This window comes from Megalobrama amblycephala, linkage group LG5 (genome assembly GCF_018812025.1).
Source record: "Megalobrama amblycephala isolate DHTTF-2021 linkage group LG5, ASM1881202v1, whole genome shotgun sequence".
In the NCBI taxonomy this organism is placed as follows: domain Eukaryota; kingdom Metazoa; phylum Chordata; class Actinopteri; order Cypriniformes; family Xenocyprididae; genus Megalobrama; species Megalobrama amblycephala.
The window spans coordinates 8,425,575-8,441,942 of record NC_063048.1 but is presented as its reverse complement, the minus strand read 5'-3'; the positions used below and the strand labels follow the sequence as shown (position 1 = coordinate 8,441,942).

Here is a 16,368-nt window from a genome sequence, read left to right as displayed (position 1 = left end):
GTATACAGCACAAGTCCTATGAACTGTCATTGTATTGCTGCAAGATTCAACACAATTCTCCTTTTGTGTTCTACAGAAAAAAAATAACAGCATACCGTGTTCTAGATGCACACGACTTGTATTCATATTAAGTAAAATGTGCTTATAAACCCATTTACCTTGTAGTGTTATCTCAGAAGCGGCCTCCATAGTTTCTGCAGACTGAGGAGGTTTGTCTGTGCTGCTCTGCTGATGCTGTGCTCCCACAGGGTTAAAGACTCCTGCCCCAGGCATTGCTGATGGCATAAAACTCCCAGGAATAGTACTGGTGGGAGGAATCATGGCTCCAAACGGAGAATCCTTGCTGTTCTCTTGAGTGGTTGGCAATGAAGGCTGCACTAGAGCTATAAAGGTGAGAGAGAGGGTAAAACGGCAGTTTAGGAGCTTGACCTTAAGGACAGCGCTTTCACGAAAAACATTAAAGGATGACTTATTTCAGAGGCTGTTTAACATACATGTCTGAGCTGAAGCAAGACTGGTTCCAACTGCTGACGGTCCTACTCCTGGCGTTGCCATAAAACCTGTGAAAGAGAAATTTACACTTAATATTCAACATTATAGATCTGACTGTACTGATGCTGTTGTATGAGAACTGACTTTTCTTTATGTTTTTTTTTGCAGAACTGCTTTATAGATTAAATTAATTTAACCCTCTGGTATTGTTCATTTGGGCGTCACACCTGTGTGGTTCAAGTTCAAAAGTGTCTGAGCACCTGAAATGTAACTTTTTAATTTTTAGTAAATTCACTGTAATATATTTTTGTTCAATGATATTTTTTTCTTTTGTATTTTGAGAGAATTTCATGGTACTGATTAATATTTATGCAATAATTATGATAATTTTCCCCATTGAAAATAATAAAAATAAATTTTATTACTTATTATTTTACTTTATAACAGTTCAATTAAAGATGTATTTCATGTTAAAATAGAGAAAATGCCTTTAAAATCCAATTTTTGAAGGCAGATTAGTGCCATCTGGTGGGAGTAAAAAAGAAAAACATCAGTAATGTCATGGTGTAACCACTAAATTCCTATATAACTCTACATATAAAATAAATTCTCTTTGTTTTCTCTTTTGTTTTTAGACATAAGGTGAATGTCTCTGTATTTTCACATTTTTGCCTATTTCCTGTTCATTTCCTATGGCGGTCATTTATGATCAACACAAACAACACAAATGTGACTATTTTTTATGTCCATTTAGCTTTTTCGAACCAAGTCCACAATTTTTTTTCCCCAGGGCCCTCATTTATGAACAGTGCGTACAAAAGGTTCTATACTTTGTCCTACGAATGAAATTTAGAATGTGCCCAAGTACAAGAAAATCCGTATTTATCAAACATGCGCACGCAGTTCTTGCGCACACGAGTAAGCATTCACTGTTGATAAATCCCACATGTGCGTTAGTAACATGCTCGTTCAGGTTCACATTCATTAGCACTCGGAAACGCCTCCAATGAACCATATATATGGTGACAACACTTCCCTTTAAAATTCACGTGATTGTGTTTTTTCCTCACCGCAATAATGTCAAAGAGAGCAATCTGTGCTCTCGCCAAGCAGATCAGCACGATCTTGGAAGACACATTCTCTGCAGAGCGCATTGTTTGCCAAGTCTTCCAATAACGCAAGATAAGCCATTGCACTGAGACAAACATTTTCCACAGCTGTCTTTTATAGGGTTTGACACCAATTATGCATTGTTTAAAACTACACAAATGATAAATTGAGTGTTTTATAATTAAAGGAAACAGGACATATGTGGATTGCATACTGTGACACTCTTAAATGCTTTTTATGTGTAGTGTCACTACTCTACCAATTGATTCTTTGCATAAGCATGCTCAGAGGTGTGCTTATATTTACAAATCTGTCCATACACACCGTTGATAAATGAAGGCCCAGATAATTTACTCATCTCCATGTCATCCAAGATGTTCATGTCTTTCTTTCTTCAGTCAAAAAGAAATTAATGTTTTTGATGAAAACACTCCAGGATTATTCTCCTTATAGTAGACTTCAACAGGGTTCAACGAGTTGAAGGTCCAAATGTCAGTTTCAGTGCAGCTTCAAAGGGCTCTACATGATCCCAGATGAGGAATAAGGGTCTTACCTAGAGAAACGATTGGTCATTTTCTAAAAAAAAAAAAAAATTAAATTATATACTTAACCACTAATGCTCATCTTGCACTGCTCTGCGATGTGCCACACATTACGTAATGTTCTTTTCATGTTGTAAAAGAACATACGTGATGTAGGCGAGGTACCAATCCAGTGTCTACAAAGCAAACGTGCAAAGACTAAGTCAAATGCCCTTTACAAAAAAGGAATGTAGAGCCCTTTGAAGCTGCAATTTGGACCTTCAATCTGTTGGTAACTGTTGAAGTCCACTATATAGAGAAAAATCCTGAAATGTTTTCATCAAAAACCCTTATTACCCTTTTCGACTGAAGAAAGAAAGACATGGACATCTTGGATGACAAGGGGGTGAGTAAATTATCAGGAAATTTTAATTCTGAAGTGAACTAATCCTTTAATAACTGATGATCTTTACAACAGAACTAAATCAACATTGAACTGACTTCAGGTGAACAACAGCCGAAATGCACCATTTTCCTGTTCATCACTGTAAAGCTGCTTTAAAACAATCTGTATTGTATAAAGTGCTATATAAATAAAGGTGACTATTTAATTATAGCTCATGTTACCTCAAGTCCATTAAAATCATATTAAAAAAAGATACAACTTTTGATTTTAATAATGTATTAGTAAATGCTGAAACTACTTTAACAAAGGTTCATTAATGTTTTGGAAGTATTTTTCATTGTTAGTTCATGATAAATAATGTCAACTAATGTCAACAAATGGAAATATTATTAAAAATCTATCATACTGAATGTTGAGGTTTGAATGTACCTGGGGGAGGCTGTGAGGCGTTAAACCCTGCCCTCAGAAAGGGTGGAGGAGGACCAAACCCTGGTGGGGGCACTGCCATGGTGACAGGGAAGGATGGAGGCACAAGGCCAACAGCAGAGACCGTCTGTGCCACTGGAATCTAAACCGAACAAAGACATCCATGATAAGTAAATGGTAAGTCATTAATTCAGATGTCTCCGCACCTCATGGAGCAAAATGATGCAATGGTAGTATGTCTTTTATTACTTTATGTGGGGTTTGAATCAACAACCTTCAGTTACCAGCCTAGATCTTTAATGGCTACAACAAACCTTCCCTAAAATCTAGCAATTTAATCAGATGTAACCTAAACATGTGTTGTTCCATTTGTCAGGACATTTTCAGGTCTGAATTAATGCTAACATCATACCTGCATGGGCATCATCGTGACAGGCTGTGTGAAGGCCTCACTAGGTGTGCTGCTGGTTGTACTGGTTTCAGCTGTAGCAGCCTGACTCTGAGTCTCTTTGGCTGTCTCAGTATTCCTCTGTGATTCCCATTCTGCATATATAAAAAAAAGGGTTAAATGCCGAGTATAAGAACAAATATACAAGTTAAACAATATACAATTATCAGCTCCTAAACGAGGAAATTCTTCTCACCATTGTTGACTGTCTCCTGGTCAATCATGCCTCCCTCTGCAAAATCATCCAGGTCATCCAGTTTGACCTTCTCCCATGGAATATAAGTGACCCCAAGGTCCACATCCCAGAATTGCTTGTACTCCTGTTTCACCCCTTTGTTGAGGGCCCAAGCGATCTGCAAGCAACGCAAAGTTTAAGACATATTCCCAAAAGAAATTACAGAACAATGCAAAGATAAGTCAGCGAACATTCTTCACACATACTTTGATGACCTTTGAACCAATTTTGTAGGAGCCCGTGCTCAGTTTCTGAAGAGCACGGTATGCATCCTGACGATGGACCATACAGATGTAAGCACAGCCTCTGGGAGGAATCATCTGGAAAAATAAATAAATAAAAAGCATTAAAAACTCCTGAGGACCTACAAGCTGTCCTAAAATACACTCTTAAAAATAAATGCTCCAAAAGATTTTTTTTTTTTGCAGTGATGCCACAGGACCATCATTTTTGGTTCCCCAAAATAACCTTTCAATCAACAGTTCTTTAAAGAATTTTTTTTTTCTTTTGGAACAGCAAGGTTCCATGGATGTTAAAGGCTGTTCATGAAGCCACAGATGGCAACAAAGAACCTTTATTTTCAAGACTTTTCTTCAAGTTTTAGGCTATTTCTAATAACACTTCAGCAAAAAAAATTTGTATAGATTCCAAAAATGCCTCTTGGCCAGATGGCACAACTGCTCTAACTAAAAATAAACTAATCTAAGGAGCTCTCAAGTGCTCAAATTTACAAAAACTCAACTCACGTTGATAGATTCAATCTGGCCAAACTCTTCGAAAAGGTTAGTAAGATCTTGTTGGGTGGCCTTCTTGTCCACTTGACCAACCCATAGGGTAGTGCTGCAAACTGAAAGAGGAATTGGGAAATTAGCATGCGTTACAGATGTTGAGGGTAAGTACATGATGACATGTACCATCAACAAGTTAGCTTGTACAGAAAGTTGCAACTTATTTGCATGAAAACTTGACAGACTAAACCTCTTGAACATGACCCTTATAAACTCAGAAAGCAAAGGTAGATGTCTTACCACTAAGAACCTTTGAGCGGATAGGAGGAAGTCCTTTTTTCTGCCGTTCCTTTTCTCTTTCCCGCGCTCGCCGCTCACTGGAGTAAGAACGGGAGGACTTCCTCTTTCTGTCCCTTGATCGAGACCGTGATCGCTTCCTGTGTTTGCGCTTCCGAGACCCTGAACGAGATCTTGACCTCCTTCTCTTAGGTGACCTGGGAATAAAGAGGTTTTCACAAGAGAGCTCTTTACCTGTGGCTGAAAAAAGGAAATGAGGCAAGAGCTATTTAGCAACAATGCTACACCAACCTGGACCGAGATCTTGAGCGTGTCCTTGAACGGGTGCTGCTGGTTTTCTTCTCCTCAGCCTCAAAGAGCTCCTCATCTACAGTATCCTGTCCCTCATCAATATCCATGTCCTGCAAATTGCACACATGAAAATGGGGTTTCAACTGTATCCTTGTCACCTCGCTTACATTAATTAATCAGTGAGTGTGGCAAACATCCAACAGAAAAAGGCTATTTCTGCAAGTCAGCTAAGCCACTTTCACACAGTGTTGATCCCAGAAAATTGCCATAAAATTGCTAGAATGCCTTCTGTGTGAACGCAAACAAGTCCCAGGATTGGTCCGGGGATGGGGACCTAGAAACATCAGGGATCAGTCCTGGAACACACCCTGTGTGAACAAAACACCCTCAAGGCGTTACGTCATTACTTGTGGTGTTCCTCAAGGCTCAATTTTGGGTCCTCTATTATTTAACCTATACATTATTCCTTTAGCTGGTGTAATTAACCAGTACAATATTTCATTTCACCAGTACACAGACGACATGCAACTATCTTTCACTTGCAGCAGATGCCCACAATTCAATTTCCACACTACTGGACTGCAGAGAGCATAAAATTGTGGATGTCCCAGAACTTTCGACTGCTAAGACAGAGGTACTTGTTATTGGTAAAGACATGCAAAGAACATATATTGCTCCACATCTTGACTATGACTAAAAGCCAGTAATCAGGCCAAGAACTTAGGAATCATGTTTGACAGTGATCCGTTTTAAAAAACATTAGCATTGTTACTAAAACTGTATATTATCACCTCAGAAACATCCCCAACGTACGTGATATTCTCTCCCCTTCTGACAATGAGAAACTTGTTCATGCATTTGTCTATATTCATGCATATCTCTATATTGACTACTGCAACAGTGTTTTTGCTGGGTTACCAAAGAGCTCTATTAAACACATACAAAGAGTTCAGAACGCAGCTGCACGAACGCTCGCTCTAAAACTAGAAATCAACATTCAGATCCCTTCACTGGCCTTCATCAAGATCCTCTTATTAGTTTGGCCCAATATACATTTCTAATTTGTTGAATAAATATACTCCAGCAAGATTGCTCCAAACATCAAATAGTCATTTGTTGGTTGTGCCTAAGACATGGCTAAAAGTTGGTGAGTCAGCCTTTAGTTATTTCAGTCACAAGCTATTAAAATCTATTCCTGACAACCTATGAGCCATCGACTCACTGTACACTATAAAAAATATCTCAAAACACATTTGTTTACTAAGGCCTTTTCCTTGACTCATTTTATTGTTGTATTTTATTATCTTATTTCTTGGTATTTAATTTTTTTGTCTCATTTATATTTAATGTATTATCTTATTTCAATGTGTATGCATGTTTTTTTCTTTCTTTGGGTATTTCTATTCTGTAAAGCACTTTGTAAACACTGTTTTACAAGGTGCTATTTAAATAAAGCTTTACTTAAAAGGCAGGACCAATGCCGTAAGGGATGTGTCGTAGTGATGACACTGAAGCTGCGATCATTTGCCATCTTAGTAGAACAGTACCCGAAGTGCTAGTTTATCATCAAATCAGGATGTGTGTGTTAACGCATGCACAGATTACAAAAAATCACTGGCAGTGTGAATAAAGCAAAATCAAATGAATGTATTTTCTGCAATCTCTGTGTGAAATGGGTTTTAATGAGACACCAACTTTAAACTATTGCCAATACATGACTACTATAGACTGTTCCTCCCAACTACGACTTGAGATCTGATCTTACTTGTTGTTGGTTATCAATGGAGTCATCCATTTTTGCTTCTTGTTCTGGGAGCTGTGGTGGGGCACTGCTTTGGCCAGGAGGGGCAGAACTTTCAGGACCAAAGATGGCATCCTGGCTCTCCATGGTCATGGACTGTCAAAAGTAAAGTGCATTAATTAATATCAAGGTATGAGAAAGACTTAGAGTTCTAACACATTATGTAAAGAAAGAATCATGATTTTAAGTACCTTCTGTTGATGCTGCTGGTGCTCCATTAGCTGTTTCTGAAACTGCTCAAGGTTTTGCTGCTGAAGATGCTCCGCCAGCTGATGAAATATTGAGCTATTGATGGAATCTGACACCACAGGTCTGAGAGAGACAGTAAGGACATGACTTAAAAAATAAACACCACAAGAAACAGCTTTTTTTTTTTTAAATAGCATACGAAGAACATACAACTGAGATGACGTAGAATCTTTCTTGGAATCCTCGCTGTGTTCCGACTCATTCCCGAAATCGAACTGACCCAACAGCTTCTACAACACCACAAAACGGCCAATAAGAGAAGAGATACTTCACAATGGATATTGTTATGCAAGGGTTAAACCAAGTCTCTGACCTTGTTAAAGGAGGAAACCCTCTGTTCCAGTGGGTTAAGCGTGTTGGCTGCTGCGGCCGCAGTGAGCTGTGCGGTCAGGGCCTGCAGCTGCACCACCAAACCTGCATCCAGCGCCTGCAGCAGAGATGGCTGAGGCTTCTGCTGCTGCATCTGCAGGCTCTGAACCAGCTGCTGCAACTACAAACACACACATACACACCTGTCAGAAATACAGCTGTGCAGAGAACAGAGATTTCAGTGGATGAGAAGTCTGACCTGCTGGCCCTGAGGACTTTGTAAGATCTGGGCAACCGCTGCCACTGTGTCCGTGTTGGAGATCTGAGACGCCCAGTCCGGGAGACTCTGCACTATGTTGGCTGGAGTGGCTGGAGTTGCAGGAGTTCCTTTACGAAGAAGGAGAAAATGATGTATATTTGTGCAGTCACAGGTGAACATAGAATGACATGACTTTTAAACAAACTGTCATGCTCAATTTTTGCCTCAAGGTGTCAGCATAAACTAGATGATGCTAACAGCTTTTTGAGTGGTAGGGCAACCTTATGTGATTGAAGTGTTGACATACTGAAAAAGGGGTACACGGTATATAAACACAATAAGGACACGTGCATGTACGGTTGTGGAGCAGAGGATGATTGGTTGCCTATGAACATTCAGCCCATCTTTAATCCCTCAAATGTTATACTAGTGCAAACAGATATATTTCATTAAAGGATGGACATATTAGCAAAAAAAAATTGTATTAATGTCATGTCTACTGAGCCAGATTAACAATTTGGGCAATTCATCTGACAGCTCTATTTTGATTTGCTAAACTTGGCATTTTAAAATAAACTTCTGGAAAAGATTGTTTCGGCTGGTAACAACCCTTGTACTACCATTAGTCCGTAATAATTGGTTTATTTCTCCTGTGAGTACGTGGAGGTCAGGCGTTCATGAGTGAAAACATGGACACACTGGAGAGCTGCTTTATAGTAGAAAATGTTGTATATTGTGTCAAAAAATGTACTTCTGTACTTCTGATGAAACGAGAAACTGACACGTTTTCATGTTTAATATGGTAAAGCTGCTTGATTTTAAGCAATCTACTGTATAAACGTGCTTTATAAATAAACGTGACGTGACTTTACTAGTGTGCCGAATTGCGGAGCTCGTACAAACATACCCACGTTGCTATGATGATCAGATGCTTTTCTTATGCTTTATTAAAAAATACTTGCTGTTTTCTCTATTTTGTTGTTTATTTTGTTATTGAAAGTGTGCATCACATATTTACATATTCATCTAAACGTCGTTCTCAGCAGAGTGGACGGCAACAGATGATAGCCAATTCTGATCAGTTAAAAAATGCTTAATTGGCCTGATACCGATCCTTGGGATATCCCTAATACCAGATTTACACAGTGAAGACGATGCAGTGTTTTTTTTCCTGCACATTTGATTACTATGTGGTATTTCTGATTTCTAGTGCATTTAAGGTAGGTATATTTCATTTGTCTTTTCTTCTGTAGTTTTCTATTACTTGTAATTAGTTTCTTTGTTCTTATTTTATCACTTACTGTTTACTTCAGTCAGCTTGAGTTTTTATTTATTTATTTATTTTATTTTTTTACTTATGTTAGTTAGGCTAGTATTACATTGTGTGCAGAATTTTTAGGCAAGTTGATTTTCTGATCATATATTTTTCTCAGGCACATTTTACCAATTACTATTAATTTTGTATTTAATCATTTATAAATGACATATAATTGTTCATGAAGGCTGGAAATGAAAAACACCACACTTATATTCAGGTGTGCATAATTATTAGGCAAATTTTCTTTTACAGGCAATATGAGCCAAAAAAGAAATTTAACTTTAACTAAAATTATTAAATGCTCATGAGAAGGATGCAATACTAGAAATCGCAAAGTTAAAGCATGACCAGTGGACAGCAAAAAGCTTATTTTGTCAGCAGGGTCATATACAAACAGGTGGAGAAGAAAAGACATGTGAACTGCAAAATAATTAAGAATTAATTAAGGCAGCAAGTTTTGGGAGGTCATTTTTATTCCATATCTGCAAGACAGACTTTTCAGGACAGGAGATGGACTAAAAATGAACTCCCACACCTTACTGCCAGATTCTGGAAGATATATTCTTAAAACAGTGGTACAAGAGGATGTGGTGCTGGTCCTTCAAGAGTCACTCAATCTGTCTATAAAACCTATTTAAAAAAAACAGTATTCATGTATTTTACAACACTTCAGCTTGTGATTCTTATTAAGTGGGGGTCATTTTTTAGGATTTTTTACCTAACCTCAGTCTCATAGATCCTGACACATTGCACTTCTGGAGACTCCAGGTAGTTTGCAGTTCTGGAAAATGGTGGCGCTGGAGACTAAAGGGTTCCTGATGGTTTACAGTTCACATGTGTCTTTTCTTACCCTGATGGTTTACAGTACCCACATGTGTCTTTTCTTTACCCTGCTGACCCAATAAGCTTTTTGCTGTCCATTGGTCATGCTTCAACTTTGCATTTTCTAGTATTGCAATAGTATTGCACCCTTCTCATGAGAATTTAATAATTTTTGACTTTTCAGTCTGAGTTAAATCTCTTTTTTGGCTCTTTTTACCTGTAAAAGAAAACCTGCCTAATAACTATGAACGCCTGAATATAAAGGCGTTTTTCATTACCAGCCTGATTAAATACAAAATTAATAGTAGTTATTAAGATTGATGTGGTTTGGAATTAGTAGAAATGTGCTTGGAAAAAAAACAGTAGAAGGGTGGGTAAATGAGTAGGGAGGGTGGCATTATGACTGCACCAAAGAGTCCCTGCATATTTCGACTCTAGTCAGTGCAACTGATTTCTCTGAATATAAAAACTGTTGGCACTGCAGTGCATTGTTTCACAGAGGAGAGGATGCATTATTGTGTATTATGCATGCATGGTGTATAATTTACCGGGAGTAGTGCTGTTGACAGGTACAGCACTGCTGGCAGAGACGGGCGTGACACTGGGGGGTGGGAGCCCTGCTGCCATATCCAGTAGAGGCTGGATGATGTCACTCTTAAAGACACTGTTTTTCTGCCACAGATTGAGTACACGGACAATCTTGCTCTGCAATGCAAACATCGAAACTGGGAAATAAGCAAAAGGGAAAACAGCCTAGACAAGAGCTTCATCATCTGCTTACAGTGACGTGACAAAAATAACGCACCTTGTCATCTGTCGGGCAGCGGTAGAGGTTCTGGAACGTGCTAATGATGTTCTTACTAAAGCGTGGAGCGAAAACATCTTTCTCTTGACCAAACTGGTGACGAGACTGCCGTACAATGGAGTCGATGACATACAGACCAGGGACTTTGTACTCAGGCTTGCACTACAAACACAAAAGTGCAAGAAGTAATGAACAATGGAAAAGCGTGCAAAGGGTCCAGGCTCCAAATACACACATATTATATATATTTTTTTATAATTTACAAGGATAAATCACACAAAGCTCTGAGTTTGGAAGCTCTTTTTGTGAATCAAAAGCTGTACTGTGCTCGCAATGTTGTAAGCAAGCTACTGGATGTGCAAAAGGCATTTTCACACAAGGCTGACATATACATGGATTTATGAATATCTCATTTAATGCTATAAAAGTCATTGGTGCCCTTTTGTTGGCAAGTTAAGCTTTTGTAAGATACTTTTAGTAAGACATAGTGACATTCTGGATTCAAATGGTGAAGAGTTTTCTGCACAAATAATACTTGAAAATTGTGCAAAGGAAATTACATGAAGGTATTTTCATGTATGATTAAATAATTCACGCATTAGCAGGTTAAAGTTTTAACACTATTAATTAATCTTTCATTTTCATGTAGGACATGTAATTTTTTATTTTCATAAATATTACATTTTGGGCACACTTGAGCTCCCTCTAGGCATTTTCCAAACTCTGTAGAAACTCAGAATATCTATTCATTTATTTCACATTAGCAAGACAATAAGAACTAACCTTTTGAATGAATTTCTCCACACTTTGGACCACATGTTTGTAGAACTGAAAAAGATCACAAAAAGAGAGAAGCTCAACCTTTAATATTAAGATTAAGACACACATATGCATTAATTGATCAATTCACATCACTTCACATAAACAAATAAAGACCCAGAGCTGGACATGTGAGAAAGGACATTAACAAACATATGTGCTTCAGTATCTGTGACTTAAGTCACATGTATTCAATGGAAACAAATTCTCAAACTGTGTTTCCGCAACTACATCTATTCGATATGGGTTAGCTGACAAACATAAGTGGACCATGAAGATTGTTTTTTCAACGTATGCTTTAGGGAAAACATGTTTTAGATGCTTTTACCACTTCTATACAACATTTTGATTTCACTAGTTCATTTATCACTGGTGTGATGAATACATTTTTGGTAACACTTTAGTATAGGGAACACATATAAACTATTAACTATGACTTTTCCCTCAGTAAATTTACTGCTTATTAATAATTAGTAAGGTAGTTGTTAAGTTTAGGTATTGGGTAGGATTAAGGGATGTAGAATAAGATCATGCAGAATAAGGCATTAATATGTGCTTAATAAGTACTCAAATAGCCAATATCCTAGTAATATGCATGCTAATAAGCAACTAGATAAAAGACCCTAAAATAAAGTGTTACCACATTTTTAAAAGAGCAAATGTTCCATATAATCTCAATTAATAGGTCATGAAAATAATTCAAATACAATGAGATAAATGCTATATAAAAGTAGTTTTAGATTAATTTTAGCATGTAACGCAGGACATTTCACAGTATAAAGATAATGTTTTTAACATATAAAGGTCTCTGACTCATGCATTTATACTATTCTACATCGTTTTGTAATATTAGGTGAACATTTTATGCACTTTACAGTTGAAGATTTGAGAGAGGGAAGTATATTGGGCCGAAAAGCTGGCCTGATTTAAAAAAAAAAAATGGACAAGATGGCAGGTAAGGCAACTAGGGATGATGATAAAAGACATCATATTGAGGTCGTGACAATTTATGTTGATGATAAGTTCAGAACATTATTAATCGATATGGATTACCCTACCAGTGTATTACACAGCAGAAATAAACCGACAATAGCCAGCCAGTCTGCAGAGATCTGGCTAGGGCAAAGAAACACATAAACGACAATTATATGGATGTGGTTAAAATTGGAGATGAAGGTCAATAGAAAAAAAAAAAAAAATGTTTTTTGTTTAGTTAAACTCTAACTTTTAACTTGAGTGGCGTGTTTTTGGAACCGCATGCCCAGCACGAGATGCTTCAAAAGACAAAAGCACAACGGTCAAACGTGTGTGGGAACCGGCCCACAGTGTGCAAAATATGTCGTCGTTCGGGTTGGGGTACTTGATACCTGACTCAGAATCAAGTCTGGACTCAAATAAAATTATGAATGAACTTGGACTTTGGATGCATTCTTGTACTTGAACTTGACACTGACAATTTTTCTAAGTATAGTCAAGTCCACATCATGTGTAACATGAAAGATATAAATTAATAAAGTAATAAACATAAATTAAGATAAGATCTCCCACTGAATCTAATTTGGTTAAGGACTTGGACTCGACAAAGTGGACTCGGACCTAACACTTTTAGGTTTAGGTTTTAGGTCTGTCGGTTCAAACCAAGGTGTGAAACACAACAAACCATTTCCATTACCTGAAAACCATCCCAGAGACACTGAGAGCACGAAAATGCAGTCCCATTGTTAATCTGTGTAGCATAATGACTGGTTTACAATGTTTACATTTTGCAGTTTTTAAACTTCTACCACTAAATCGCTTCATAGATGTGAAATCAGTGCATAGTTAATTTTTATCTAATAGTGAACTTTGTGTAGGTTGTAGTCATCAATTGGAAATGGACTGTTTTTGCTCCAAACACACAACCAGCAACTGGCTGTTTTTTTTGTTTGTTTTATTTTGTCCGATCTCTGTTCTGTTCATTTCCCAAAATGTCATATGTGTGGAAATTACAATGTCTGTAAAAAGTATGTTAACATGCCAGAGTAGAGACATGCTGAAGACGGACGCAAAGAGGAGGAGAGCACAGAAAATACTGTATCAGGCACAGCAAGCTCACCGTTCAAGATGCTGGAAATATTGGAAGAAAAATATAATTATTGAATTGGGGGTGGGGGTTCTCTGAAGGGAACTGACTATGTGCCACCTACTGACAGAGTGGATTTGCATTGTCATTCAGACCGTCTCAATTTTACAATAGTAACAAATTTCCGTCTGTGTAAATGTAAAAAAAATCCATTTTGCATAAAGGCTCATCCTAACAGCAAGCAAGTCTCCGTTACATTTCACAGACCGAGCGCCAGCATATGCAAGAGTGTAGAGAGGGTTGAGAGAGAGCTTGTCACAGACACAAGCTTGTGGGAGCGCGGATACTGTTCTGTGTGCTCATATCATGCACATGCCTGGTTTATACGTGCACGAGATGCCGCAGAGAAGTAACTAAAGGGATTACTGTAATAAACAAGTCAAATACTACATTTTTTACATTCTACCACTTAACAGTCAGCACTTCCATTTGTCTATCAATTTTAAAACTCTGATTCAAACAATTTAAACCTGTTTTTATTTGCACCTGTAATTTTTTTTATAACTTTCAGTTGGCACATCATTTGGAGGCCAATACTGGAATAGCACTTTTTTCAATAAAATACAGATTGTTTTAAATCTGACTAATCAACGAAAAAATTAGCAGATTGATTGATTACCAAATTAATAGTTAGTTGCAGCCCTAAAACAAATGCAGGAGTTATATTAGCTTTGAAGATGGGTCAGACAAAAAAAAAAAAAAAAGAAGGAAAACCTTAACACCCCCCAGTATTTATGTTGGCGGAAAACAGCAGGGAGACGTGCTGTATAAACTATTCTCATTACGAATTTGGGAAGATGGTTGCCGCATGTTGCATTCCCAAATGCAAATTCTAAGCGACTCAAACACACAGCACTTGCAGAGTAGCATTTACTGTGACTCAAATCTGAAAATGAATGAACGCTCCACTGAATGTATGCCCCTGAAACATGCAGCACGTCAGACTCTATTTATATAATGACAACACTGATTTGATGATCAAACTAAGCCATATCGTATTCTCACAACCACGCATTGCCAAAATTCGTAAAAAGGGTGCCCGGTGATTAATTTCAACGCCGATTTTTACTTGCATTTGGCGCTTTGAATCCTTGCTATGGCACAATGAGCTTGTGTAGCGCTGTCAGGAGCAATCTGTGCATGACAACCAAGGCAATTTTTCCGATTATAATCATCATACAGTAACCAGTAAACCCCCACCCCAAAGCACACTTTTTAGGTGGGAAAAGAGGAACAATCACTACGTTGGACATACAAATGTCTTAAAGGGTTAGTTCACCCAAAAATGAAATTTCATTTTCGTTCCAAAAAGACCTTTGTTCATCTTCGGAACACAAATTAAGATAATTTTGTAGAAATCCAAGAGCTTCTGACCTCCCTAATCAGAACCAGGTCCAAAAAGGTACTAAAGACATTGTTAAAATAATCCATGTGACTACAGTGGTTCAACCTTAAATGTTATGAAGCGACAAGAATACTTTTTGTGCGCAAAAACAAAACTACTTTTCAACAGTTTCTTCACTTCCCTGTCAGTCTCCTATGCTGTTGACAGTAAACACAGTGCAGCGCTTCCGGGTTCTACATCAGAATGCTGGCTCATGGGTTTAGAACAACACTAGGGTGAGTAATTAATGACAGAAATTTCATTTTTGGGTGAACTAACCCTACAAGTTATATAGGCCACCACATTTCCCTAAGACACATGAAACAGGCCCAACTATTGGCAGTATTCCACTAACTACAACGTGCATCAATGTGCAGTACATTTGGTTAGCATGTAACATCTGCATACAGTTAAAACTGAAGAATCTAAATCATCAAAACCCATTTTCCAAATATTCCAAAAACATACAATCTTATGAATCCACTACTGAAAGCTATTTATTGTGCCTCAACATAATCATATCTGTGTATTTGACATTATTAAAAACTTTATATCCAATTGTTTTGAGTGAGAGAAACACTTCAAGATACACTTCTAGCTTCAACATTATTTGAAGGGCCTGAATTTCGGCAAAGGAATATGGATATTTTGCATAATTTTACATATTCCCACAAGAATCAAGATAATAACGAGTTAGAGTTAGACGAGTAAATTAATCCCAACAGATTATCAGAGCAAACCAGTAATTTGAAAACTTTGCGTGATGTAATCTCACAAACAGTGTGAGTGATTCAGCGAGTCTTCTCTCACTCTCTCTCAGCTAAATACAGGGAAATCTAAGTGCATAAATGGTAACCACAGTAAAACTCTTGGTGAGAAGTTCAGTCTTCGGTCTTCGGCCCCACTGGTGTGTTACGGCTCGTTTCCACTGAGCAGTGCGGTTCGGTACAGTACAGTACGCAATTTTTGCCGTTTCCATTGTCAAAAGTTGTGAATGGTACCCTAATTCCGAACCGTACCGTACCACTTTTTTGGGACCCTTTCGTTGGGGTACCAAGCACAACAGTACCGTACCAAAAGGGTGCAGAACATTGATTGGTTGACAGAGTGCGCGTGCAACAAGGGGAATGACAGCAGAAGAGGCGCCACACAAATGTGGTTCAGGCAACACGTGCTTTGATTATCTTCACTTCATGTAAGTTAGGCTATAACAAAACAAAATATAAAACAACACTGCCTCTTTTTGTTTTCATTTAAAAAAATATGAAATAGGGCTGGACGATTAATCGAAAAGTAATCGAAACCGAAATTCAGAACCTCTAACCAACGTAATTTTCCCATGTCGGTTATTTCGGTTTTTTAATCCTGTTAATACTTCCCCTTAAAAACATAACTGTGTGTGTGCCACGTGACTCCGCCCCGTCCAGTCAGTGGCATAAAAGCAAAACACAGAGGTGAACGCCGGTTCAACACATAGTGATGGCGCGCGAGCAGTAGCCTTGCGTCTTGCGTCTTCACTAAACTTT

The 16,368-nt window shown here is 37.9% G+C and overlaps 1 protein-coding gene across 1 annotated transcript in view; it reads right to left on the bottom strand.

The window, feature by feature from the left end:
• The window catches only part of scaf8 (SR-related CTD-associated factor 8), a 51,162-nt gene that overhangs the window by 3,616 nt on the left and 31,178 nt on the right, over nt 1–16,368 (bottom strand). Inside the window, exons 3-19 of the mRNA XM_048190577.1 lie at nt 11,301–11,345; nt 10,518–10,679; nt 10,261–10,417; nt 7,573–7,700; nt 7,318–7,494; nt 7,155–7,234; nt 6,947–7,067; nt 6,720–6,851; nt 4,955–5,064; nt 4,667–4,860; nt 4,385–4,485; nt 3,845–3,958; nt 3,600–3,756; nt 3,368–3,498; nt 2,959–3,097; nt 495–560; nt 159–383 (exon numbers count right to left, since the gene is read on the bottom strand). Coding sequence (XP_048046534.1) covers nt 159–383; nt 495–560; nt 2,959–3,097; nt 3,368–3,498; nt 3,600–3,756; nt 3,845–3,958; nt 4,385–4,485; nt 4,667–4,860; nt 4,955–5,064; nt 6,720–6,851; nt 6,947–7,067; nt 7,155–7,234; nt 7,318–7,494; nt 7,573–7,700; nt 10,261–10,417; nt 10,518–10,679; nt 11,301–11,345 — 2,239 coding nt within the window. The remainder of the gene's footprint in view (nt 1–158; nt 384–494; nt 561–2,958; nt 3,098–3,367; nt 3,499–3,599; nt 3,757–3,844; nt 3,959–4,384; nt 4,486–4,666; nt 4,861–4,954; nt 5,065–6,719; nt 6,852–6,946; nt 7,068–7,154; nt 7,235–7,317; nt 7,495–7,572; nt 7,701–10,260; nt 10,418–10,517; nt 10,680–11,300; nt 11,346–16,368) is intronic.